This window comes from Sinocyclocheilus grahami, unplaced genomic scaffold, assembly GCF_001515645.1.
Source record: "Sinocyclocheilus grahami isolate Dianchi unplaced genomic scaffold, SAMN03320097.WGS_v1.1 scaffold328.1, whole genome shotgun sequence".
Lineage (NCBI taxonomy): Eukaryota > Metazoa > Chordata > Actinopteri > Cypriniformes > Cyprinidae > Sinocyclocheilus > Sinocyclocheilus grahami.
In genome coordinates, this window is record NW_015505507.1 from 603,487 (window position 1) to 628,963 (window position 25,477).

The 25,477-nt window shown below is 35.9% G+C and overlaps 4 protein-coding genes, 1 long non-coding RNA gene and 1 pseudogene across 5 annotated transcripts in view; 2 read left to right on the forward strand and 4 right to left on the reverse strand.

Annotated features, from left to right (window-relative positions):
* Positions 1-2: 2 nt before the first annotated feature.
* Positions 3-3,478, reverse strand: sfxn4 (sideroflexin 4). Its single transcript, XM_016295001.1, is given in 16 exon segments — positions 3-409; positions 566-683; positions 767-852; positions 930-1,045; positions 1,191-1,255; positions 1,257-1,279; positions 1,664-1,732; positions 1,837-1,899; positions 1,981-2,034; positions 2,156-2,181; positions 2,323-2,377; positions 2,804-2,830; positions 2,939-3,001; positions 3,104-3,124; positions 3,213-3,254; positions 3,357-3,478. Coding segments are annotated over 16 exon segments (945 nt in total). The 5' UTR covers positions 3,396-3,478; the 3' UTR covers positions 3-331.
* A 684-nt stretch (positions 3,479-4,162) lies between these two features.
* prdx3 (peroxiredoxin 3) lies at positions 4,163-6,840 on the forward strand. The gene is made up of 7 exons (XM_016295012.1): positions 4,163-4,251; positions 4,769-4,886; positions 4,972-5,113; positions 5,546-5,681; positions 5,866-5,969; positions 6,107-6,272; positions 6,604-6,840. The coding sequence occupies exons 1-7, from the start codon at positions 4,216-4,218 to the stop codon at positions 6,652-6,654; spliced, it is 753 nt and encodes a 250-aa protein (XP_016150498.1). The 5' UTR covers positions 4,163-4,215; the 3' UTR covers positions 6,655-6,840.
* A 483-nt stretch (positions 6,841-7,323) lies between these two features.
* On the reverse strand, positions 7,324-17,638 carry tm9sf3 (transmembrane 9 superfamily member 3). Its single transcript, XM_071582441.1, is given in 14 exon segments — positions 7,324-9,047; positions 9,161-9,237; positions 9,661-9,744; positions 9,972-10,118; positions 10,210-10,278; positions 10,508-10,647; positions 10,922-11,052; positions 12,106-12,200; positions 12,416-12,582; positions 13,248-13,414; positions 13,816-14,006; positions 14,008-14,131; positions 14,291-14,486; positions 17,399-17,638. Coding segments are annotated over 14 exon segments (1,749 nt in total). The 5' UTR covers positions 17,492-17,638; the 3' UTR covers positions 7,324-8,979.
* Positions 8,794-25,477, forward strand: part of LOC107602497 (S1 RNA-binding domain-containing protein 1-like) — a 77,257-nt gene continuing 60,573 nt past the window's right edge. Inside the window, exons 1-7 of the mRNA XM_016295010.1 lie at positions 8,794-8,808; positions 21,556-21,593; positions 22,041-22,108; positions 22,422-22,692; positions 22,954-23,187; positions 23,703-23,869; positions 25,234-25,351. Coding sequence (XP_016150496.1) covers positions 22,041-22,108; positions 22,422-22,692; positions 22,954-23,187; positions 23,703-23,869; positions 25,234-25,351 — 858 coding nt within the window. The 5' untranslated portion in view covers positions 8,794-8,808; positions 21,556-21,593. The remainder of the gene's footprint in view (positions 8,809-21,555; positions 21,594-22,040; positions 22,109-22,421; positions 22,693-22,953; positions 23,188-23,702; positions 23,870-25,233; positions 25,352-25,477) is intronic.
* Positions 18,357-19,070, reverse strand: LOC107602500 (uncharacterized). The gene is made up of 3 exons (XR_001611048.1): positions 19,032-19,070; positions 18,709-18,825; positions 18,357-18,529 (listed from the first exon to the last, which is right to left on the reverse strand). It is a non-coding gene; the product is annotated as an uncharacterized lncRNA (long non-coding RNA).
* On the reverse strand, positions 19,488-21,476 carry LOC107602478 (monoacylglycerol lipase ABHD12-like; annotated as a pseudogene).

The window sequence follows — 25,477 nt, forward strand, 5'->3', positions numbered from 1 at the left end:
CAGAAATGTTATTGACAGTAACAGACAGTTTTATTAGTATGATTTGGTCAAATTCACTTCAGTGCAGTGTTTAAAACTATTTTAAGACTGAAATGCAGCTATTAAATGAATATGAATTCAAAACCATACAGTTGTACTACTTCCTTTCAATATTCAGTATTAGTACAGCATTGATTAGTAGCTCAAAAACCCTTGAGAAAATAGTGCATGCTTTTAAAACTTAAAGTAACCTTCTTTTTGAAATGTTGTTGAAATGCACTGGACTTCAATATACTTTGTTTTCAGTGTCAATAAAAGTCATCGTCAAATAGTAAAGTTGCCAATGGCAACATTACAGTCCTCTGTGGTAAAACAGTTCCCCGTTACGGTCAAGTGACTGAAACTCCTCTTCTAAACTTTCCTTCTTTATCTGCAAATAAAACACAGGTTGAATCTAAATTATGCTTATCTGTGCTGGTGATGGATAATGTGATTTTTAATGAAAACATTCAGAGAATTGATGAATGCATTTCCGAAATTAAAATGATAAAGTATGACAACCTGGTTTGTTATGAATGTGTGTTACCTTGCCAAACTGTGGAAAAAGACTGAATGACACAGGAATCATTAGGCCAAAAATAATGGCAGTACTGATGTGCCGAACAGGAGCGATTATCATTGGGTTCCTTTGGACAAACTTTGCCCTGAAACATTGACAGCAGATTTCACATCCTCACACCATCAAAACTTTTAAGTAAAATGGAAAGCAAATCATTTTGACTTGTACCTTTTAAGGAGAGCCAGCAGTAAAGTGGGAACAGCTGCAGTGGTGCCAAAGAGAGCCGCTCTTGAAAGGGCCGTTTCCTTTATGGCCTGTGACCAACACAAATAATACATATTTAAACAGAGATAAGCAGCTTTGGTGGCACAAGGTTTTATTGCAGTCTCACCTTAGGTCCAGCTGCCTTCGAGAGTCCAATGGCATTTCCGTTAGAATCAAACACTCGTATTCCATTATCGGCCTCTTCACTTCTCACCACTATTACACTGAATGCAGCTAGACAGGCTATAAAACCACACATGTTTGGTTCGAAACATTTTAAAACCCTAGAGGGCACACTATAGCCTGGAATATGTATGAAATGGAGCACTCAGTATGAACAGACTCAACTGTAGGTGTATTGTGTGCATTTGTTTACTGGTGTTCTTACCTGAGAGAGGAATAGGTAACAATGATCTAGAGAAGTTCTCAGCCACGGCACCGATGAGTCTAACACTTGAGTATAATCTGAGGAAGAGCCTGAAAAGAGAGATTAATTTAATTTAATACATTTTTGTATTTCCCACCAAAACATTAATTAGAATGACATTTTATTGCATTATGATAATGGTAATTTGGAGAAAATGTCTCAGTTACATGTATTATCTTGCATTATTATTTTTAATATACATCTGAATGGTCCTAAATTAGGATTTAATTTCTTTAAGATTAACATAATCACTTTTTTCTTTCTTTTTATGTTGGAGGTGTAAAATGACCCGGACATGAACTTTGAATCTTGACAGGTTTCATGAGATTCTCACACCTGCTGAACAGTACGTCATCAATACACCAAACATAAAATCATTAGATGAAAACGTTTATTGACTGAGAAGCCAGTACTGTGACAAAAATCTCTCTTACCCCTGCAAACGATGAGTAGGCAGCTGTTCCAACAATAAGAATGGACTGCTTCATTGACGTTTTGTTATCCTACGAAAAAAAGTGGAATAACTGTGGTTAAAATAGTCTGCCAAGTTACACAAAAATCGTTATTTTATATTATTTCAATTTAATTAAAGAAAACTATTGTTTACCTTAGTCGCTGTTGCATTTCTGTTGGCATGGTTGAATCCTGCACAATATGTCTGAAGCAAAAACTACAGCAAAAATTGTTACAAAAATTGTTAGTTGACAACAAAAGACATAAAAATGAAGACATAAATGTAGAATGTACTTACTTGCCAGAACAATGCAGGTTTGATGCCTTTGTGGGGTATTAAACTTGCAACAACCTGTAGAAATAAAAATAGATGGAATCTTTCATTTCAGATTATAAATGTACATTTTCAACTCTCGGTGCGTTGCGTTACATTGTAAGCATAATCTCAGGGCATTTAGAATTTTAGAACTCACCAAGGGAGCAGATATAGGTAGAAAAACTGAAAACAAAAAAGAAGCAGATGTGTCATCAGATGGCCAAAATAACATTTTCAGTTCCGATGAATGCAAATTGCATCACATAAATGAAGTAATACTTCAACTGCATTAATGACACTAACTTTTAAGTGTTTTTACTGTACCTTGAGAACGAAACACTGGTGAGATTACACCTCCAGTATAAGGATGGACAGATGACTAAAAGAGTGTAACAATATTAATGACAAAAATGTGTGAAATGTTTAAAAATGTTAATGATTTAATTTAGGGCAAAATCAAACTGTCTTCAAACCACATTTGGACAGCCAAGTCATGACTCGCGCCTTTAACCAACATGCCAATGCTTGAGATGGAACAGACACATCCCACACTTTTACCTGCTATTACACATTTGTTTACACAAATGTTCCATCTGAATCTATTTATATTTAGATAATTAAAATTACACAATTATAATTTATTTGTGAGACAATGGAAGAAGCAGGAGATTGCAGTAAAACACAGTGAACAAAGCAATCCAAAATAATTTATTGTAGTCTATTTTGTCCCATGTCCAAAGAATCAGTGATATCTACACATTGTTTGTCATGCTCACTTGAAAAACGTAAATTCATAAAAACTTACAAGAGACAGTAACCAGGCATTAGCAACCTAGAGAGAGAAATAAAGAAACAACACTGTCGAGTTTTCAAATTGGTACTAAAGAAAGCAAAGTTAAATGAACACACAAATAAATACTAAACATATTAAGCAGTCTACTTTTTCCTTTCTTTGTGTATGTCCCTCATTCTGAAGAAGTGTCCGGGCCTGCTCAATTTCAGCCTAAGGAAAAACATATTGGGTCTTTTGTTGTCATTTATTAATGGAAACAATGTTATAAGCAAGGAGCAAATACCACAGCGTTTATTTCATCCTGTATGGTGCACGTGATACTGTTAATATAGGCTTTGCATTAGAAGGCTGTGGGTGATTCATGATATTAATGTACATAAGCTGATGGAGATGCATGATGCAGCAACTCACCTGTGATGACAACACAGATTTTGAACCAGAGACGCAGTCTGCTTAGAAAAGACTACAAATTTGTGAATTTATTAATTTGTTGCTGATATAATTTTCATTAGGACAAATTAATCAAAACATGATTTTTACTGAGTATGCAAAGACACACAAGTACCTGTCCATTGCTTTGCCAGTACTGTAAGTTGGGGTCCATTTGAGCTTTTCAACGAAGGCTCTGCAATAATTGCCAATTAATTTTTTGTTGCTTACAAAAAGATTAAGTTGTGTAGGTCAAGCCGATGAGACATGCTTCAGCTCAGCTGTCACGTGCTCAGACGTTAATATCCAGTTACATGATCAGAGGAAGAACTTTTTTCACTAACGTAAAAGAAAACGAAAAAAGGCCGTCTTGATACTTGGCCCAAATTGACCTTTAAATCAATCCATAGCATATTTTTGAACATGTAAAAATGACCGGTGCTGCTGTATGTTGCACATTGCATTGTTATGTATCAAAAATACATAGAAATGCTTTGTTAATCGAGTATGAGGATAATTAATAAAGAATTCTTTGCTTAGAATGTAGATAATTAACCCTATAAAGCCTACTGTATCAGTTTGATGCATGCATTTCTAAGGACTTTAAATTATCAACATCATCAAACTTTGCCTGTTGCACACAATCTATTACATGCCTTAAAATACCTTTTAGTATAATTCTAAAAATGTCCACCTTCAGGTCGTGGTACATGAGTCCTTTGTTTCATCTTATGTTTTGGCCCATGCCATATAAATAACAGCAGCTGCATATTTTTGCTGTAAATTAACTTGTTTTTGCCTCCTCGAGTGAGCTCCATATTCTCACTATTTAACATGAGCCATAAAACGCTGATGTATCAAATATGATTTTAAAAACTTGCAAAATTGCATGTAGGGGTGTGTGTGTGTGTGTGCTGCGCAACTAATGCAAAATGAGTGCGCAGCTTTGATGCTCAAGGTGTTTTTTTGCGCATTGCATTAAGCACACTGGCAAGATGGCAGCCACCATCGGGAGACTTTTCGGGACTTCTGTAAGTTTCATTTAGCTGTAGCGATAGTAACACTTCTGCTGCGAACGATTATTACGAGGAATACGTGTTGATTTGCATTTCGGTGCAAATGTGATTTAGTTTGATCCTGTTAGTCATCGTTTAGTTAGCAGATACGTTTTACGGTGTTTAACCTTTAAACTGATTATATAACGTCCACTGTCAAATAACTGTCAGACTAATTACCAGTGCATAAACAATTGTTAAGCATAGCTATACTGTGAAAACCTTTTTTTTTTTAATTATTAAATGATAATAAGTAAATGATTAACAGTTTGATGTATTTTAATCTAACATGAAAAGTAGTCAGTTTTTGTTAGATAAATGTATATAAAACAGTTAATATAAAACTCAAGTGTACAGCATTCGTGCAATGTGCCTCTTATTCAGTGAGCCTGTATAGTTTTAAATATTTTACAATGTACATATGGTGCAGGGGCATGGTGATAACAAACTTGTGTAACGACTCTTTCATGCATGTCCCTCCTTTTCACAACAGGCAGGAAGAGCTGCAGTTAATGGAGTGAAAGCCTTGGTCACTCACAATGGAGCATCAGTGATCAGGGCTCCTAAACCCCTTGCGTGCATTGCTGCACAAAAAGCTTGCTTCTCAATCAGTAAGTCTTAGAAAGTAATGAGGTTTTTGCCTTTAATTAAATCTAATATCTTTACTAATCCATTATGTGTGCTTGTAAATATCAGGCTCTGCTAGATGGGCCCCAGCGGTCACTCAGCCAGCCCCTCACTTCAAAGGCACTGCTGTTCTCAATGGAGAGTTCAAGGAGATCAGCCTAGAAGATTTCAAGGGCAAATACCTGGTCCTTTTCTTTTACCCACTAGATTTGTAAGCAGCATACATTTTTTTTTTTTCATTTTCTTCCTAAGTTTGTACGTGTGCAATTTATTGTTTTTGTACTACTGAATCTACAGCTTGATGCATAGAATTTAGTTGTATTTTAAAGTATTTAAGTAAAGTTCAATAGTATAGAACCCTAATAATTAAAAAAAATAACTTGGAAAATCTGAGACAAACTCTCATCTGAATTGTGGAAATACAGCATGCACTCATCATGCTTAAGATTGCCTTATTATAGCTATATAACATTCAAAAGAACAGAACTTCCATTTTAATTATTTTTTAAATAATTTATTCAAATAAATATGTATTAATTTGATCTCCATTTTAATTACATTTTTAAATATTGAATTATTATCAATTATTTACTGTTAAATTACTTATTTTTGTAATGCATCTTAATTTCTTCCTACCTGGCAGCACATTTGTTTGCCCCACAGAGATCATCGCTTTCAGTGACAAGGCCAATGAGTTTCGTGATATAAACTGTGATGTAATTGGTGTGTCTGTGGACTCTCACTTTACCCACCTGGCCTGGACCAACACCCCGAGAAAGGTTTATACTTTACTTTGAAAAGGCCATGTACACATTGCAGCTAAGCAAAGTTAAAATGCACATTACAATTTAAACACATTCTCAGCTCTCTAAATAGGATCAGGTTATTGGGAAACTAGCAACAGAAATGCCCAATTCATAGGAAATCTTAAGCTCACAGACTAAACTCTTGGTTTATCTGTAGAGTGGAGGATTAGGGAAAATCCACATTCCCCTGTTGGCTGACCTCACAAAGCAAGTGTCCCGGGACTATGGGGTCCTGCTGGAGGGTCCTGGAATTGCTTTAAGGTAACATGAAGTTGCGGCACTTTTACAAACAAGTTCCTACAAGTTCTAGTTCCTATATGTTTTCATGCATTGTTAGACTCCATAATTTGCTTTTCAGGAGGAACGTATGCATCACTAAATGATGTTTCACGTTATAGGGGTCTTTTCATTATTGATCCTAATGGAGTGATCCGACACATGAGTGTAAATGACTTGCCGGTTGGACGCTCTGTTGAGGAAACCCTCCGTCTAGTCAAGGCTTTCCAGTTTGTGGAGACCCACGGTGAAGTCTGTCCTGCCAGCTGGACCCCAAAGTCACCCACAGTGAGTATTTACTGTTCTTACTAGTAGTATAAACCTGTGCATTCTTTATAAACTGTAAGGGGCCAGTCACCTTAACACATTCCGTTCAATTGAGTTCCATTCACATGTATGCGGGAAACCGGAAACATAAATGCAAATCATGTAAATTTCGCTGTGCATTGCCCATAGACGTTTTGCACTCTCTAGTGACAGCAGCTTTAGTTGTTGTGAATTGGTAGTATTTGGCCAGCAGTGAACTTAGTAACTCTGTCATGGCCATAGATGTGGAATGTAAGGGTTTGTTGATGTTTTGGCTTTGCATTTATGTATTTGCCTTTTCTGTTTGTTTTAGATTAAGCCAACTCCAGATGGCTCAAAGGAATACTTTGAGAAGGTCAACTGAAAACTACTGGTACTGACAGATCACGCAGATCTTAGCACTAAAACGAAGCAAGCCCATAATCCATATCCAAAATAAATAATTATTTATAGACTTCTTGTATCAGTATGTTAGCAGTTATTAGAGATCAGATCTGTTTTGATTTATGTATTTGCTATGCTGTCCAAATAAAAACCGCACTGTCATGGATTTGTCGCTTTGCCATAGCAGATGCTTTCAGTTCAAAGTGCTTCAACGAGCAAAGAATGTTTGGCATTTTGATTAAAGATTGTGAGGTCAAATAATTTGTAAGCACAGCAGCTTAAAAATTTGCCCTTTTGTACAAAAGAGGTTGAACGACCTAGAGGTTAAAGTAAATTTGAGGGCCTACCGGTGAGTTCTCAGCTGAAAGGTACAATGGTGTAGAGACTGATTCTTAACCAAGACTGTCATCGTATTACAAGTTATTTAGACAAACACACGTAATATGTTAAAGACAGATGAAGCTGTCATCACACCATTTGTTTATTCTACTGAAAAGTGCAATCAATTACATACTGATTCGTGTGTAATTCTTGTAGTTCCCATCAAGTACTCGGCTGTCCTTGGGCAGAAATTTTAATTATGACAACTTTTCCTTCATATATAAACCATGCCCACATAACCTCAAAAACAATCTTTATTTCTTTTTTCCCCTCCTTTTTACAGCAAGTTAATATTGTGTTTAAAATGTCTCTTTAGACTTCACATGAAACATGACATGAAGAACCAGAAATAAAAAAATTTAAACTGGGAGGAATGAGGTTTAGAAAAAGGCTTTGCCACTTCTCAAACTTTTTTTTTTTTTTTTTTTAGTTACATACTGTATTTACACAATGGAACATAAGAAAAATAAGAACAACAGCTTGGTCTAAGTGTGTCTCCATTTAGTAACCATGAAAACATCTAGTAAAGTGTACAATAACTTCACTTTGTACAGTATGTCTGCAGAGATTTAGCATGTGTGCCTAAATTGTGTGACATTCACAATTTTGGTTCAGATCATGGATGCAAAAATAAGCACGAGGGAGACGGCTGTCCAAGACAATGAATAGCCTTTCAACTCTTTAAATAAACCAAAAATAAAATAAAAAAGCTGATGACTAACTCCTCTGAGCAGCACAAAGTCAATGAAGCACTTATTTTTGAGACCGTTCTACAAGATGCGAATGAACAAGGGTACTGATGGGGGTCACCTAAAGTGTAATGATGCTTAAAAAACAAACAAATATAATCTGATCATATGATCTGGTGAAAAATTCATGCAATATCAGGCAAGATGTAACTGTGCCACCAAGCCCACCCCAACCTTCAAAAAAAAAATAAAAACTAATGAAAAACCTTAAACTGACTGTCCAAAAAAAAAGAAAAAACACCCTTTAATAAATCTGTACAACCAAAATACATTTGGGATCTACATCTAGTTACATTATTAAGGTTATATACATGGCCACCCCCCTCCATATATTATCTTTACGAGCAGACTTCATTCAAACCCAAACAACAACATAAGACTGAATTGGAAAAAGAAATATCACATCACACAACCCATTAAAAACTATCTGCCACCAAACCATTATTTCAGATCATCAGTCTCACTAGAATCTGCTGCGGATAGCGAACTCTATCTGATGTGCCAAGTTCTATCCTGCTCTGGTCTGTGGATCTGAGCTACAGGAAAACAGATGCCCTCAAAAGGTAGAGCTAAAACCTGGCTGTTTCACATCATGTTGGTTTTTTCTATTTATTTATGAATGAAAAAAAATTGTATTTTGGAATTTCAAACCACATTATGCTTTTGGTGTCATTCATAAGCATGTAAAACAATACTACAACAATGGCATTGTACGACTCTGTAATACAAAACAGACAAGCAAGTGGATGGACGTAAACCTCACTCTCAAATATTCTCATATAATAGAACAAAGGCTCTCCATACACTTTGGCCTCTTCACTGAAGAGAGCTAGACTATTCCATCAATAAAGATCTGTTCAATGGTTTTTAGGTGGGATAGAGTTATAAGAAATAGGAGCAACGCTGTGGTGTACTTTCCCCTTTTATCTGCCTTTACTGCCTGCATTTCCTCCGTAGGTAGTAAAGAAAAGCAGATAAAACTAAAAAATAAAATAAAAAGTCCTGTTTATTTTACCCTTGTGTATGCTTCATGCCGCAACTTTTAATTCATTGAGAATGGAAAACTAGATTTTATACAAGATACCACAATCTCTTCTTGCAAAATAAATGGAGACTTTGTGCCCGCTTCGATCGGGAGGAAGTGTCAACTGATCCGCAGTGTCAATGCAGAGTTTCTAATCGATTTTCACATTTGTGTAGATCTTCCTCACAAAGGCACTTGTTCCCATGTAACCCACAGCTCCTAAAAACAAAGAGATAAAGAGAAAACGATAGTCAAATGTGTCAATCCCTTTCCCAGATAGCAACATTTATCAATCACAGTACTAGAGAAGTGATTTTGTTTCTTGTACTCACCACACATGATTCCCAGAGCAGTACTGAACACAGCCATGTAGCCAAAATAGAACGATGTCTGAAATAAGCCATACATCCTGGGGAAAAAAATGAGTACAGGCTAATTATTGGTATCAGATCATACATCTACACATAGACAAATAATAAATCAGTTAAATGAAAATGATAAACTATTTATACTTTTCGATATACTTTTACAATATATTTGCATTTCACACAAGTAACTAGAAATGTGTAAAAAGTGATATGTTCCTCACACAGATTTAGAATGTAGTTTCTACTATTTTTATGGTATATTTTAATGCTTTATAAGAGCTTTTCACTTAAGAGGAAACATTTTCTCTTAGAAAGCTTAGAAATTCAGCAAAATAGCTTTGTTATAGTCCATAAAAGAAAGGAAATTATACATTTCGAGTGACTGGACTGAGGGTGAGTAAATCAGTCATTTAAATTTAAAGCATTTATATAATGACATTTGAGGAAAAGGAACTAAAACTCACTTTGTTTTGAAGAAATAGTAGTAGAAGGAGTACATGTAAACGTAAACTGCTGTTGACGCTGCAGAGAGAAAGCTTGTCCACTGCCTAAAAAAAAATAAAAACGATTCAAAATTTCATTAATCTTAAAACAATTACTGTCATTCAGTTGCATGATGTCATCTGGTTATGCTGCATTTACCACCCTACAAGACATTTTAACGCCTCTGATCCCACTGTGGTCTGATCCCAAGGGAGGATGGATGTGGAAACAAATTAAACTGCATAAGCAAAATAGCATTATAAATGCAATATGGCAAGTAAATGCTCCTTACCATCTGTAGTCTTCAGCGTTGAGAAGGAAGTAGGTACAGACAATGGTAACACAGACTGTAACAATGCACAGGATCACCAGCACCAGCATCATAAATCCATACACATAGTAAATCTTGTAGGCCCAGAAAGATGTGAAGATGAAGTACCTGAAGGAAGATGAGAGGCGTTTTTTTTCTTATAGATATTCATAGTAATTATGGGTATAAATATAAATCCAGAACCAATTTAAAGACTTACATCTCAATGAATATTGACCCGAATGGAAGGATGCCACCTAGACACACAATAACCGCCGGCTCCATAAACCTGCCAAACAGAGAAACATTTAATAACGATAATCTAATGTCTATTGATAATTACATTTTACGCAGAAAACATTTACAATATTTAGATTCAAATTAATTAGATTATATTTACATATGTAGTCACAGAAAACAAAAATGAAACAATGACACGATGATGAATATGGCTTGATATCAAGACAACTGAGCATGTTTGAGACCGTTTGTGATGTGTGAATCATGGATGAGGTTACCATTTCTTCTCTGGGATGGGTCTGGGTACAGCATTGACCCTACAAGGAAAGTTGGGCTGGCCGGAGAGGTTCCTGCCCAGAATTGTCCCCACCAGGTTCAGAGGTAGAATTACAAAGAAACAGATGCAGCACACTGCAACCTGATCGAACAAATTAGAAACATGATATTTTAACAGATGTAACAAGTACTTTACCAAGCAATTAATGCTTTAAGGCTATTAAGTGTAATATCAAGGGGATTAGAAACTAAATAATGATACCAGTGTGTTTACAACCAAATTCTGTGGTCCAAAATAACATATTCAAGTGACTGTTTTCCTTACTTAGCAGTTGATCTCCTTTCTAAAATCAGCCTGAGATTGACTTGTACATGAATGTAAATGTAGGACTGTATAAGGCAGATGAGGAACTCACCATGGTGCCGAATGGGATGGCTCTGGAGGCATGGTAGTAGATAGCGATGAAGTTGATGAAGAATGCTGTGCCACACACCATGGCAGGAATCAGAAATGCTCCAATGAACATCTGTTTTATCCATCTCCTCCCTGTACAAATGATGTAAAATAGTTGAATGAAACAAGAAGAAACAAAAAAGGATGTACATAATTTCACCTTGTGCAATTCCTAGGACACCTTCGATAGGCTATATCAAAGGCCCTGGTATACTTCTAGCAAAATTGAAGAATCAACTAATGCGAGACATTTCTTTTTTTTTTTTTTTGATTTATATTTGGCATTTTGTCACTTTTTATTTTATTTAGATAAGACAGTAGGTCGACAGGAAGCGAAGTGGTTGAGAGAGAACGAGATAAGATTGGGAAAGGTCCACGAGCCGGGACTCGGAACTCGGGACGGCCAAAGTGCAACAGAGCTACATGTCGGCGTGCTGCTCACGAGGCCATCGGTGCTGACTGAGATGTAATTTCTTAAAAAAATGTATAAAAATCGGGCCAAAATTAAATTTGTTTTAGAAGTTCGACAAATACCATCAAACTACCATTGGTCCATGGTGATGACCTAACAGGTAGGTGTGGCTCTGGGGCTCCGCCTTCCTTGACATGGAAATCTTCTCTGGTTTATTTCGTCTGGTCAGTCCGTCAAGGTTAGAGGCAAGTAAAAATGCATGAACACACTGGAGAGCCACTTTATAGAAATCGAAGTAGTTCGATTCTAATTTCTAACTGATTTCTCATGCTTTAAATCAATCAATTGTATTAAGTGCTATATAAATAAATGTGACGACTTGAGTGTCGGATTGCAGAGCTGAGTAAACATATATCTATGATGGCTATGATCAGATTCTTTCTGCTGTTTTCTCAATCCTGCCATTTTTGTTGTATGTTTATTTTGTTATTGAGAGGAAAGTGAGCAGCACATATTTATATATTCATATAGATGCCGCTTCCAGCAATGTGGACGCCATCAGTATACTGTGGCCAAGTTATTTTAAACTTTTTTTTTAATGAAGAATGAAAAAGAACTTTGCTGTGAGTATATCGGCCTAAAATGCTTACATTTATAACTTATGTATAGCTAACATTGTTAAAATGATATTTGGAGCTTTCCTTATTGGAACAGTTACATATTAGTTTGCATACCTCCTTGTTTTGCATATAGACTTCCACCAAAGTAGCCGTTGACTGGAGACGTGGCAGCATAAACAAATATGGCTGTACTCAGCATGGACCCTCTCCTACAGAGACAGAGGCAAGCATAAAATTCCTTTAATAAGCACTTAGGGAAATGTGTTCACTAGATGTTATCTAGGACTTTAAATGACCTGTTAAACGTCCAAATGTATATCGTGATTATGCATAGTCATTATTGTTACAGCTCTGTACAAGATAATTAAACAAATGCATAGGCAATAAGTTTATGATTGCCCTGTAAATCATAGGTGAAACTCACTCTGTATACAAGTCCTCAATCATGGCCAAAATGATGACTATGAAGGAAACAGAGAAGATCTGACAGCCAGAGCCAATGAGGGAGGAGAAGATCATCGGATGGCTGGATGGCCTGAACACATCACCATGAACCTGCTTCCATCCGTATTCATCACCGAGATCACGATCCTGATATCGAGATAAAGAAAAACAATGTGAGTTGAGTTGAAAAAAAAAATGTAAAGAGCAAGATGACATCCCTGAGAGAAACGTAGCATTAAATCATGGAGCTGTTATCAGAGCTAAAACACATCAGTCATTGTTTTTATATTACCATATTAGCAGTGTAGCGTTATTAAACATACAAAGAGTGCATGTGTCTGCTGCACCAAAAAAAACAAAATAATGGTGGTTTAAAGTTGGTAAGCAAATACATTAATAATTACATACATTTTCAAGTGTAGCGTGATGCTAATTATATTTTAGGATGTAGACTATTCTTGTAAGCATTATAGATAGTGTTTGTGGTGTAGAACCAAACTTTGTTTATCTTAATTTAATGCTCTATTTTGAGCAGCGGACGACGTTAAATCCATATACGAGATACATATCGGAGGAAAAATGTGGTGTTGGTCGGCTCCACCTAGCGTGCAGGCGTGAATTAGCAGAAGGTGAACAATCGTTTCGCGCTTGGTGTGAAAGCACCGTTCCTCGGTGATTCGCCTTGCTTTTTCACATCGCGCTCAGTGTGGAAAGGCCTTAAGGTTGTAAACTATTTCATCACAGACATGCATAAATTAAAAGGTGATGGGGTTTGTAAGGCTCATTTAATAAAGCATTTCAAAAGTGATCACCATGTCATCCATTTCCTCTTCTTTGCTGTATCTGGCATAGTCTTTCCTTAATGTCCTCATCAGGATCATTGAAACAAGACCAACCAGGAAAATCACCATCATGAAAGAGTTAAATATTGAGAACCAGTGAATCTGTCAGGTGCAAAACCACACACACAAGTAAAGAACTGACAGAGACATCTGCAAGCTTTTGAGACAAACTTACTATTATGCATATCAGTTTATATGCAATATTTTATATCTGCTTCAAAAATCATTGAAGTAACAAAACAGTCAAAGATACATCTCAAAAGCATATAGCTAACTCACATGGCAGTTAAAGTCCAATTTAATTTTTCCCATAATCAAATTTTCTTAAATAATTCATGAGCAACTATTAGAACACTTAATAATCCAACTGCTCTTTCAGTACATTTCACTACACCAAGGAAGTTCAAGCTTTTGAGACAAACTTACTATTATGCATATCAGTTTATATGCAATATTTTATATCTATATTTATATCTGCTTCAAAAATCATTGAAGTAACAAAACAGTCAAAGATACATCTCAAAAGCATATAGCTAACTCACATGGCAGTTAAAGTCCAATTTAATTTCTTCCCATAATCAAATTTTCTTAAATAATTCATGAGCAACTATTAGAATTCTATTTTTTGCACAGCCCAAGCATATGAGGACTTTTATGTAATTCATCATTACAGATTATGTGTGTTCTGAATACTTCCAGTAATAATATGAATTGGCATCCTGGTTACTCACCCCAGATGGGAAGGTCATCTATGTACATTTGGTACCAGTAGTGGTTCTTGATGGCATAGACAAACGCATCTCTTTTAGGCTTGTCAAGTTCAATGTCACAGTATGTTGTCTGCATCACCTCCTCTGTAAAAGACAAATCCACATTGCATTCTTACAATCACCAAAAGAGCAATAATACTTACTAGCCAACAAAAACGTGAACGAACTACTAACGTAAATCACATAGTATGACAGTTTAATACAGTTTAATTATCCTATAGACATATTACCGTACGACTATACCTTTGAAATTAATGTCCAGACCACTGAACTCCAATTCAACCCCCTGCAGTGCCTCTCCTAACGTCTCATGATAGTGACTAATAGTTTTCTTGATGCCCACGCAGAACGGTAGGGAGAAGTACTTATAGGTCTCCTGGCGGTTGTGATAAGGGCCCACTGTATTCATCCATAGAACCACCTCCTCTTTATCGTTGTACTGCAAAAGAAAGAGAGCAGTCATCAGCTATCTGTTTCAAATATCAGCATCTACTTCTTTGTGATGTTAATTCAACTCCAGGATGTCACCATTTGAAAAGTTTTAAAATAAACAGAAACTAGCCTGCATGTTGTTCTTAAGCAATTCTTCAAATAGAACAAACTAACAATCATTCCTGAACCCGCACACACACAGAGAATGCTGTCCAGGGCTCAAGCACACCCATAAAAATTACATCATTGATTCAAGATGAAGTCAGCTGGCAGAAAATAGATTTTAAAATTGAGATTGTGATGCTGCCAAATCCCTCAAGCAAAAACAAAATAAAATAGAGACCATTCTTGAAGGACAAACTGCTTCAAAAAAAGAATACTGGTTCACCTGTTCAACATTACACTTCACTTAAGTCTATAGATAAAAGTGGACAGGCAAGCAAATTTTATACAATAATGATAAAAAAAAAGATAAAGAGTCATAGATAATTTATTGTACTGCAATTCCTGCAATACAATACCAGATATTTCCAGTGGAGAAAACTCCATAATTAACATCAAGCCTTCAAATACAAAAGATTTTCCAGTTATTTATATAAAATATAGGCTTACTGCACACAATTTTGTCTAATGACCAATATGATGTACTACAATCAACAGCACAAAAAAGTGTGCCTAAAATGTTGAACCAACACGTGAACCGAGTAAACTGTGTAAAGTTATCATTACTGACGAGGGAAGATTTATAGACTGCTCATATGATATACATATTCAAAAGCTGCTGCCAAACCAGTTTTTAGAATTTACAGACTAAAGTACACAGAACATACGACAGAGATGTTTGGAAGCAATGCTTTTGTCAAATTTCAGTGGTTATTGGTATCCTATTGTGTGTTTAACAAGGATTCTTCTTATTCATAATGAAAGACCCTTTCCTTAGGCAAATAACAAGACATAATAGGTCACCCACTAGGTATTAAATGTAACTGATCTAGGGATATAGACAATCTTGATGCAGAGTAAAGATTTCATTTTTTGGGGTGAATGAGTCCTTTAATTCTTTGAATTACAAGTCTAAAGAATCACAGCAAAGATAGGGTGTGAACCTGAAAATCAGGTAGTGTTACACAATCCTTTTTTAATCTAAAGGGCAATACAGCAGGAATCGCGACACTGGATGCACTGGTCTAAATAAAATGAACATGAGAATAAGAGGAAAACAAGACAACTGCATGTTTGTATTCATGAAACCTTAAACACCATCTCCCACGTTCACACGTATTCTCATTGCCACCAGTTTGAACAAAAAGGAGCCCATTAATTATCAGAAATCCCCAGATCTCTTGAGACAGCATATGAGGACTTTTATGTAATTCATCATTACAGATTATGTGTGTTCTGAATACTTCCAATAATAATATGAAAGCTGTAAAAGGGGCTGTAATAAGATTCAATCTTAGTAAATACCCATAATCAACTAGTCTGATCATGCATCATACCACAGTTGTTCAAATTCTATTCAATAATGAGAATATACCTGCCAACATCCGAAATGCTGATGAATTAAGGAACTTCAGGACAGGAGAGTGACATTCAAATGCACCCCCAAAATGCTGTCTAAGTAGGTCCTGACACAAATGATATTTGGACACATTAGGGCACTTAAAGTCACAATGAAACGGAAGCATACAGATATTTTCTGTATTGTATTACATCCGAGTGTAACAGCCTATCAAAAAAATCTGGGGCGGGGTTATCGAAAAAAGTGTAGAGTGGGGTCTTGGTTTTCTGTATCCATTGTTGATTGGATTTTGAGATGTGCACGTTAAACTCAAAAATGGAGATCGATGAATGTGAGCTCCAGTTATGACATTTTGATAAAAAATTACAAGGTCAGAAAGAAAAAAAAGATGCTCAGATGAATTGTTCACAATAACATAAGATCTAATTGTGCATTTAGATTAATTTGAATGTTGAAATCATGCCGACTTTAAATTTGTCTCAAATCCAAAGCAAACATTGTTATCATCAGGGCTATAAAACACTGCATTTATATTTTTGTAAAGTGTAAAAAAAAAAGCTACAACAAAAACTTGTTAATTGCTTAATTGTTAGCTGCCTTATAAAAAAAACAATCCTAATTTTAAAATACAGCTCATGTAACTGTACTTTTTTTTAATGTTTTATGATATTGTTATACATGTTACCCAGGGCTCTGTCATTGTGTAATTACTGACCACAGAAATTATGCGGCCTTCAATTGTACCATTGTACAGCAAGAAACACATTTTATTAGCTTAGACAGGTTGGTATATTGACATACTATGATTAAATACCATAGACCTAGGAACTGTAAAATATACAGTCACCGAGATGTCATCGGGATAAAACTGTCATCCCGTACACTGTATTTCTAAGGCAAAATTCTAGCGGCTTTTACTATAAATGTAACCATCTTTTACAGTTTGTCAGTCATTAAAAAAAGCCTGGACGAACCGGATATGTGTGTCCAGACGGACATATTTTAGCTAACGACGGTTAGCCGACCCTTCAGAGTAACCTCACACATAAACAAAAGAAACACACTGTACACGAAACACATTGAGAGGTTATGCCTGGAATAACATTATACTTATACATCATAGGAGGAGACGAAGCCGATGATTGCGAGCACTGCCCTATTTGCACAACATAATGTAATGGGATAGCTGATGCTAAGCTAGCCACGTAGCTTCTGATGTGCTTAGCATTTCTAACACAGACACGGGACAATGAATCAGACACCGAGTCCACTGTTTTGGATTTATTTCGGTCCTTTGCTGTTAGACATTTTGTCTGAGCAACCAGCCTAATATCTAACGTCTCTCGAGACTATACACACCGAGCACAGAGGGCTTCTCGGCCCGTAGTTTATCTTACCTTGTGGTCGTGTTCATCTGCTCGAACTGGCAGCAATGAACTAAAAACAGTCGTCAGGACAACCACTCCAATCGTCCACCTGCCGAGCCCCATTATTTTCTAGGGAAAATTCTGCGACTGATTTGAGATGGAATCTTTTTGGGGGGCTATCCCACCTTCCTTCTTCCTGGTTCTATGACAGTGGTTGTCTTAAGATGCACACGTACGAGTTTGTCGTAAAACTGTTCAGCGAGCTATCAGCGCGTTTTCCGTTGATTGGTGAGAAGAGGTCACGTGGGTACCGTGAGCCTATCGCTGGAGAGAGCGATGAGTCAACGTTGAGGAAGGAAACCCTCCGCTTCGCCACCCCTGGCCACGTCATCTGAGCGCAAACAGAAGCGGTGGAAAGGCCGGCTTTTTAGCAGGATGTAAAAACACACTACTTGAGTGCTCATTGATAGAAACGTCAAATAATGAAGCAAAAGGTTACGCCTAATCAGCAAATGTGTCACTGTTAGTTTAAAACTATAAAACGCGTTAATTAATTAAACGTCAATTCATTAAATACCATTGTTATTCAAACTGCTAAAATAAGACTTTTAAAATAGCTTAAGTTAACATACAGGAGTTGTGAAACCTCAGAAAGCTGTCATATTATTATTCGGGTTTCAGGCAATGCAGTTTTTTGTGTGTTGTTTGTCCTTTAGAATAGCTAAAGACTTGGGAAAACGCCTCAGCATATAGCAGTGATCCCCAAAGTAATTTTATAATTTACATTTAAGTTTAAATGCTTTTAATCAACTCTCTAACCCCCTGCAGTTCCTTCATGAACCCCCAGGGGTTTGTCAACTCCTGTTTGGGAAACTCTGTCTTTGTTTTGTTTTGGGAGAGCTAGTGTCGCATTTTGGCCAATACCTAATTTTTTCCCACTGATGTCTCGAAATAAATTAATTTGAAAAATATTAACAACAACTGGTGGAATTCTGGGAAAAAACATCAGACATTACAATGTTTTTATTCTAGAAGTGCATACTGTTTAAAACAGATGTAAATTTACAGTTACAACACCAATTATATGAAACAGCTATTTAGCTGGCTATTAGTTGCTGTAAATCCTCCTCCTCCTGAGTGTGTCTCTCATGCCATCAGTGACTGCACAAAAGAAAACATGCTTTTATTCTGGTACTATTCAACATTAGCAAGAATAGCCTACTCCTCAAAAGTTGTTTTTTTTCTTTCTCTAAAGCCATTTTTATATCTCTTATGTATTATTTTAATCTTAAAATTAGTAATATTTAGATGCACACAACATTTTCAGAGAGTGTAATCACCTTAAGATATTTGGCAAACCAGGGTCTTTATACAGCCCATTATGAAGGTATCCAAGCAATCCATCAAATGGGACCAGTTTGACCCCCTTATCCGAGTTCTCGGCCTTTTTTGCAATTCTGTAGATCTGAGCCAGGAAAATTGTAATTTAATGAATGAGGCATTTTATGTAGTGCTTTATTGTGTATTGCTGTACACCCAAAGCACTTTACAATCATGTGTGGGGGGTCTCTCCTCGACCACCCCCAGTGTGCAGCATCCACTTAAAACTTTATATTTTCCAATTATTTTTTTATGAGGTAAATCAAGTTTCATATACACAAACCTCTTTAGCCGAGGCAAAGGGCACTAATTGGTCATCTACAGCAAGGAGAATCATGGGGGGGGGGGTTATAACATTTTAATATTTAACATACTGTAACACTGGCATAATTTAGTGAAACAATATCACATACTTTTCATCAGTTGGAAAGACGAAAATTTAGTTTTTAAGTGGATTGAAAAGGAAGAACTGAATGTATGGGAACTTCCAATAAAACTGGAGAAAGAAAACGGTGTCATAATTTTAAAGATCCTGAACATTACTTACCCAAATAAAAGGGTGTTCAATAGGTCGATCGCTTGCTACCCGTCCAGTTACAAATGCACTTTCTCAAGTATTATTCCATCAAACTGTTCTCCTGTCAAGAAAGTTTTTTTGAACAAGAAAAAAATACATAATAAAGAAAAACACAGTCAAGAAATTGATTTTAAAACATTAAATAGGTGAAGTTACTATGCCCTACAATGACAACTCCTAAAACCAAACATAAAGAGTGAGAGAACAACAACGAAGAGCCACTGAGACAAACAAAAGCATGCTTGTTTTTAAATCAGTTGAATTTTTACCTTTGCCTCTGTAGACTCACCAGTAGAGTACCCAAAACCTGACAGTAAGCAATAGAGAAATCATATACTGAAGATCAAGTTCAAAATGAATTCCAATGATTATTGGTTACAGTGAAGTCACAACATTTTAACCCACCTCTGTAGTCCAGCGCCAAAACGTGATATCCAACAGCACTCAAGACATGTATGGCCAAGACACTCCAGTCATTACCACTATTCAAGTTCTTAGTCTGTCTTCATAATGAAATAAGTGAGTTTGCTCACATTTGCAATTCCAATACGATGGGGTGCAGATCTGTTTATTGAAGGTACAAAAAGTAGTAGTCATGCGAGCATCAAGAAAAAAAAACAAAGCACATACTTTCAGTATAATGCATAATTGATTATTTATTTAGTATATGGAATTTCCAATATATGGAAATCTTTTTTAAGGTAAACAAATTCATAATAATGTGGTTGTGTTTGTTTGTTACATTTGGATTCCCTGGACTGTGATATTTTGTTTAAATAGTCAGGATGCAAAAGAATTGAATGTGGACATTAAGTAATATGCTGCAGTTGCTCATCCCAGTTTTTCTAAGGTAAAGTGCAAAGCAGTGTGAAGTTCAAGTCAGATCACTGATCTCTGTGCAAAGAGATTGTGTAGATATTGCATAGTGTCTAAAGACCTTAGTCAGGTTAGACACATTATTGAATTTAAATTATGAAAATGAGGCTGTGAAGTATAGACAGTCGTACAATATTTACAATCTTCTTCTTAGTACACACTCTCGGTGCGAATGCAACCCTTTAAATGGTACTGGGAAATAGTTCACGCAGAATCGTCCCAGTACTTTAGTACTGTACATTTAGTACTGGAACTAAAGTGGTGCAAAAGGCCCTATTGCCACACACTGGTACTAGATCACATAATCAAAGGCAGATCAAGGAATACAAATGTAATTTTAAGTGAAAGTCCTAGAATAAAAATTATTCTTTTTATTCTATTTAAAAAAAGTTTTAAGGTAATTAAAAGGTTTCCTGCCATGGAGGTAGATGAAAATGGGCGATCCGTCCCCCAGAGCTTTCTCATACCAGTCTAGATCCTTCCCCTGCGCCTCCTTCCATCTATGTTCAGGTACAGTGTTCCTCAAAACATTAATAAAAGAATATATCGAAACATGATTAATTGTTATTGTCTTGTTTTATGTTTTTGGGTGTATATGTGTGACGTGTACTGCAAATGTCTTAAAACTAACCAAACTCCCACATGTTTATAGTGTGATTGAGCCCTAAATCTGAAGGTCTGCTGAGGTCAATAGAGTCTGGAGAAATACACAAATGAAATTAAGAAAAATTCATAAACTATAGATGACAACACATCAATATTTGGAACAAAAAATGATGGATGCCAGAGGAGAGATGCAGAAGAAATGGTACTGATGCAGAGAGAAAGAAGTGCCATTTTAGTCCAAGTCCATTGCTGGGATCTTAAGAAAGGACACGCACACAGAGACTGGGTGTAAAAACGTCTGATTGACCTAGTGTGCTATATTCAAGACATTGCGATCTATGTTTTATGGTTGGTGCTTTTGCTTACAACTGTTGTTGATGGAAGATGAAATGTTATGTAATGGCATGAACACTTGATAAATTGCATAAACTAATCTAAATAGTTTTAGTCCTAATAATAGCTTGTATTGCCTATATCTTTTTTTAAGCACTGCAAATGTAAAGTAATCTTCATAGTGTCACATTGTAAAAGTTATTCTCTTTTACAACCAACTACATTTATATGTTTTCTACACAATTTTGGCAATAATTGAAAAACAAACCGTGCAAATCACGGAAGTGGTGGATAAAGAGCAAAGAACATGGACAGCTCCCGTTTCTGCGGAAACATTTGCGAAAGAACTTTTATTATATATTTTAAGATTTTGAGGACTTTAGCTACATCACTTCCTGCTGCTGATGTCGCTAAGGAAACGGGTTATGGTTTGATGCCTGTCAGAGGAACACTGTAAGTTTGAACAGTTTTGTAAATAATCAACTAATGTAGGTGAACATCTCTGGTTTAATCACTGCTCATTTGCAGAAGCAACAGCTCAGACAGCTAATTACACGTACGTGGTCGCGCGCTAAATTCAAAATGACTTTCTGATTCTACAGAGACCGTTTTGATCGATGACATTTGATTTAACATTCACCACAACAGAGTTAAACATGCTTTTCCATTGCCATGAATACTTTTCATATATTTAACGTGACAGCTGACGGACAAGTTTTCATTTCAGTTTGTCTGAAAGTCGTTATGAGAAGCTTATTCTGTTTATACTCACGCACGAGCGCCTTTTGTATAGCTTAGTACATCAAATAATGAGTTGAAAAGATATTCACTTCCGAGTTTCTATTTATTATCCCAGGCATCCTTACTTGTTTATTTCATTCGTTGTTTTCCCTCACAAAGATGCTTCGAAGAACAAGAACAGCAAAGGTGTATACAGAACCAGCGACAGATGATGAATCTGATGACATGTGAGTGGTTTTGCTTTGTTTGCTCAGGCCAACACAGTTTTTTATTATTTCAGATTATCCTCCAAGGCGAAGATACAACATTGTGTATAGTAAAACGGACTCTAGGCTGTTTCTGCCGAAGATTAACAGTGTTGAACACCCTCATGAATTATAACTGGTGTGTCAAACTGCTCTTTAAGCACAGAACGTTTCTAAGCATCGACGTTGTAATACAATTAACAGTTTTTAATTGTGTAAAAAAGTCCACAGTTGTAGCTTCGATTTCTTATTCTTCATGAATGCTGGATGAAATAAAACTGGTTTCTTGTTACAGGACTGGCCAACAAAAAGGTGACAGTGAGGAGTTAGAAGAATGGTTACCTAATTCAAATGAAGGCAAAACTAAAGGAAGGCGTCAGAGGGGGACAGATGAAACCGGCGAAAAGAAAAAAGTGACCAAGAGGGTGGCCAAACCTAAAGAGCCAAAACCTAAAGCAGCGAGGAAGCCCAGAGCTGCACGGGTTCCCAAAGTGAAGAAGGAGAAGACTAATACAAAGATTCTACCGAAGCCTGAGTTACAGCAGCATGTGGCAGTCAAAGAAGAGGCAAGTCATAATGCTTGTGCTTTGATTTTGACTGTGGTATACAGTTGTTCTTACTTATTCACAATTCTACATCTATATAGTTTTTGGCAAGTAATTGAAATCAGCAACAGTAATTACCCTGTAATAAGTGTACTGCAAGCTGCTTTTCTAAATGACTACTTGACTACCCTGACTGACGTCAACAGTTCAAATATATTTATCCAACACAAACATTGTGTACTCGAATCATTTATTTAATTTGAACCTTTTGTTTTATTTTAGAGGTTGTCCATTAACTTGAGCAGAAATAATGCAGGAGATATGCCTGATGAGTGTCCATCATCCAGTCAACATTTCCCCAAGGTGAAAAAAGAGGAGCCAGATGACAGCTTCACCTTTAATGAACCTGCTCAGAAGAAGCAGAAGACCACAAACTCAGCCCAGGGAAGACCGATAAAACTCAAATTGGGCAATTCCTGTGTGGAGGACTTACAGATGAATTGGGATCCCATTCAGGTGGGTTATTACTTTCTGAGATAGGGATTGACTTAGTTTTTGACTCCGTGAAATTGTTGGTAACATTCTGAAGATCACAATGAAGATCTGTTGCATTGTTAAATGTATTACTATTTGCTATTGTAAATTATTTGAGTGCTTTCTGGTATACTTGGTGCTGAATGGTCAATTGCAGCATTCTACAGGGAAATATAAGTATATATGGGTCAAAGATGAGATGTCTCATTTTATTGTCCACATCTAATTAAATTTAAGTAATTTTATATACATTGAAAGCATATTAAATGCTAGTAAAGTGTCTACTTTACTGTTTCAAATAACTTCAGAACTTTAAAACCTAGCGATTGGTAAAGAATTGGTAAAGTTTTTAATTCAACAATATTTGTGGTATGTGAACTATTGTTACACAGAAAGAATGACATGTGTCTTTGGTAAATCATGGTAAAAACGTATGATAGTCATTATTTTTGCTTAGAAAACAAATTAAACAGGACACATTCTAATATCCCGTGTAGGTTCTTGCTGAGAAGTCTGGTGTGGAGCAGTGGGTGTGTGCAAACATTGTACAGCTCTTCCTGGAGGAGAACACTATTCCCTTTATGGTGCGCTATAGAAAGGAGCTGATCAACCATATGGATGCCGATGCTGTTCGAGATGTGCAGCTGACTCTTGAAGAGTTACGGTAAGACACTGGAAGGGCACAACAACAAAAAAGGAGATAAGAAGGAAGTAATTTGTATTCAATTTCAAACTGATCTACTATTTAGCACTGACTTTATATTTTAAGTAACATGCTTTAGTTGATATAGTTTAATATTTAAATCTATATTTATATTCAAGGAAACAGTAAGTGTTTTGTTTTTTATGGTTGTTGGATAAAATTAACTTTAATTAACCATTTTACAGAAACAGTTTGAATCGATTTTATTTGTACGCCCTGACTGGTTTCTCGCAATTAATTCAAAAGGCTTTTAGTAGATGAATATCTCCAGTGGCACAAAAACTATTCTGATATTTCAATGTGGCTATTATTTAGCTTGAATTACCTTGATTAGGCTGCTATAACCAAATGTGACCTGAAGATGGCAGCAGAGATCTTGTAATGTTCTCCATGTAATTGCCTTGTGATTCTGTAAAGAGTTGGATTGAATGACAAAGTTTACTAATTTTCTCTCTTGATTAATTTGACTAAATAACATTTTATTTATGTACACTACAGTTGAAAAGTGTTTTTTTTCTCAAAATATTTTGAAATTTCTAAAAAAAAAAAAAAAAGCATGTTCAAAATGTATCGCACAAATTGTTTCCACAAAAATGTAATGCAGCACAACTGTTTTCAGCATTGACACTGAAGACTGGAGTAAAGGCGTTTGAAAATTCAGCTTTGCCAGGACAGGACTTAATTGCATTTTTTAAAATGTGTTAGAAAAGTATTACTGTTTTTATTGTATCTTTGATCAGCTAAATGCAGCCTTGGTGAGCATAAGAGGCTTCTTTCAAAAACATTACAAATTCTTACCAACTTTTGTACAAAATGACAAAGTTTACTAATTTTCTCTCTTGATTAATTTGACTAAATAACATTTTATTTATGTACACTACAGTTGAAAAGTGTTTTTTTTCTCAAAATATTTTGAAATTTCTAAAAAAAAAAAAAAGTACATGTTCAAAATGTATCGCACAAATTGTTTCCACAAAAATGTAATGCAGCACAACTGTTTTCAGCATTGACACTGAAGACTGGAGTAAAGGCGTTTGAAAATTCAGCTTTGCCAGGACAGGACTTAATTGCATTTTTTAAAATGTGTTAGAAAAGTATTACTGTTTTTATTGTATCTTTGATCAGCTAAATGCAGCCTTGGTGAGCATAAGAGGCTTCTTTCAAAAACATTACAAATTCTTACCAACTTTTGTACAGTAGTGTAACTTGACAATTAAATAGACATCAGCTTTTCCTAACGTGAAAGAAAAGTGAAAAGCAAACAGGATCAAAACTCTTAATAACACAAGTTAACACACAGAGTTAATTTTATTTACATTTCTTAGGTCAGTGGCAAAGAAGAGCAGATCTGTTTCTCAGACACTAAAGAAGGAGGGGGTTCTTACTTCAGAGCTGGAAATTGCTCTAAAGAACTGCACAACGGCTAATGAAATAGACCATGTGGTAAGAACAGAGCACAACAAGCTTTTCAACTTACTTATTAATGTGAAACTTTGACCTTTTGGTCAGTTTTTGACTGTGAGTGACCTAATAATAGCTTATACTTATATATGTATATTATAATATTTT

Bases quoted from the DNA above. Each gene is read 5' to 3' on its own strand.
- prdx3 (XM_016295012.1), top strand. From the start codon at position 4,216: ATGGCAGCCACCATCGGGAGACTTTTCGGGACTTCT. The intron at 5,114-5,545 runs GTAAGCAGCATA...CCTACCTGGCAG, and splicing joins TTCTTTTACCCACTAGATTT to CACATTTGTTTGCCCCACAG. The intron at 5,682-5,865 runs GTTTATACTTTA...GTTTATCTGTAG, and splicing joins GGACCAACACCCCGAGAAAG to AGTGGAGGATTAGGGAAAAT.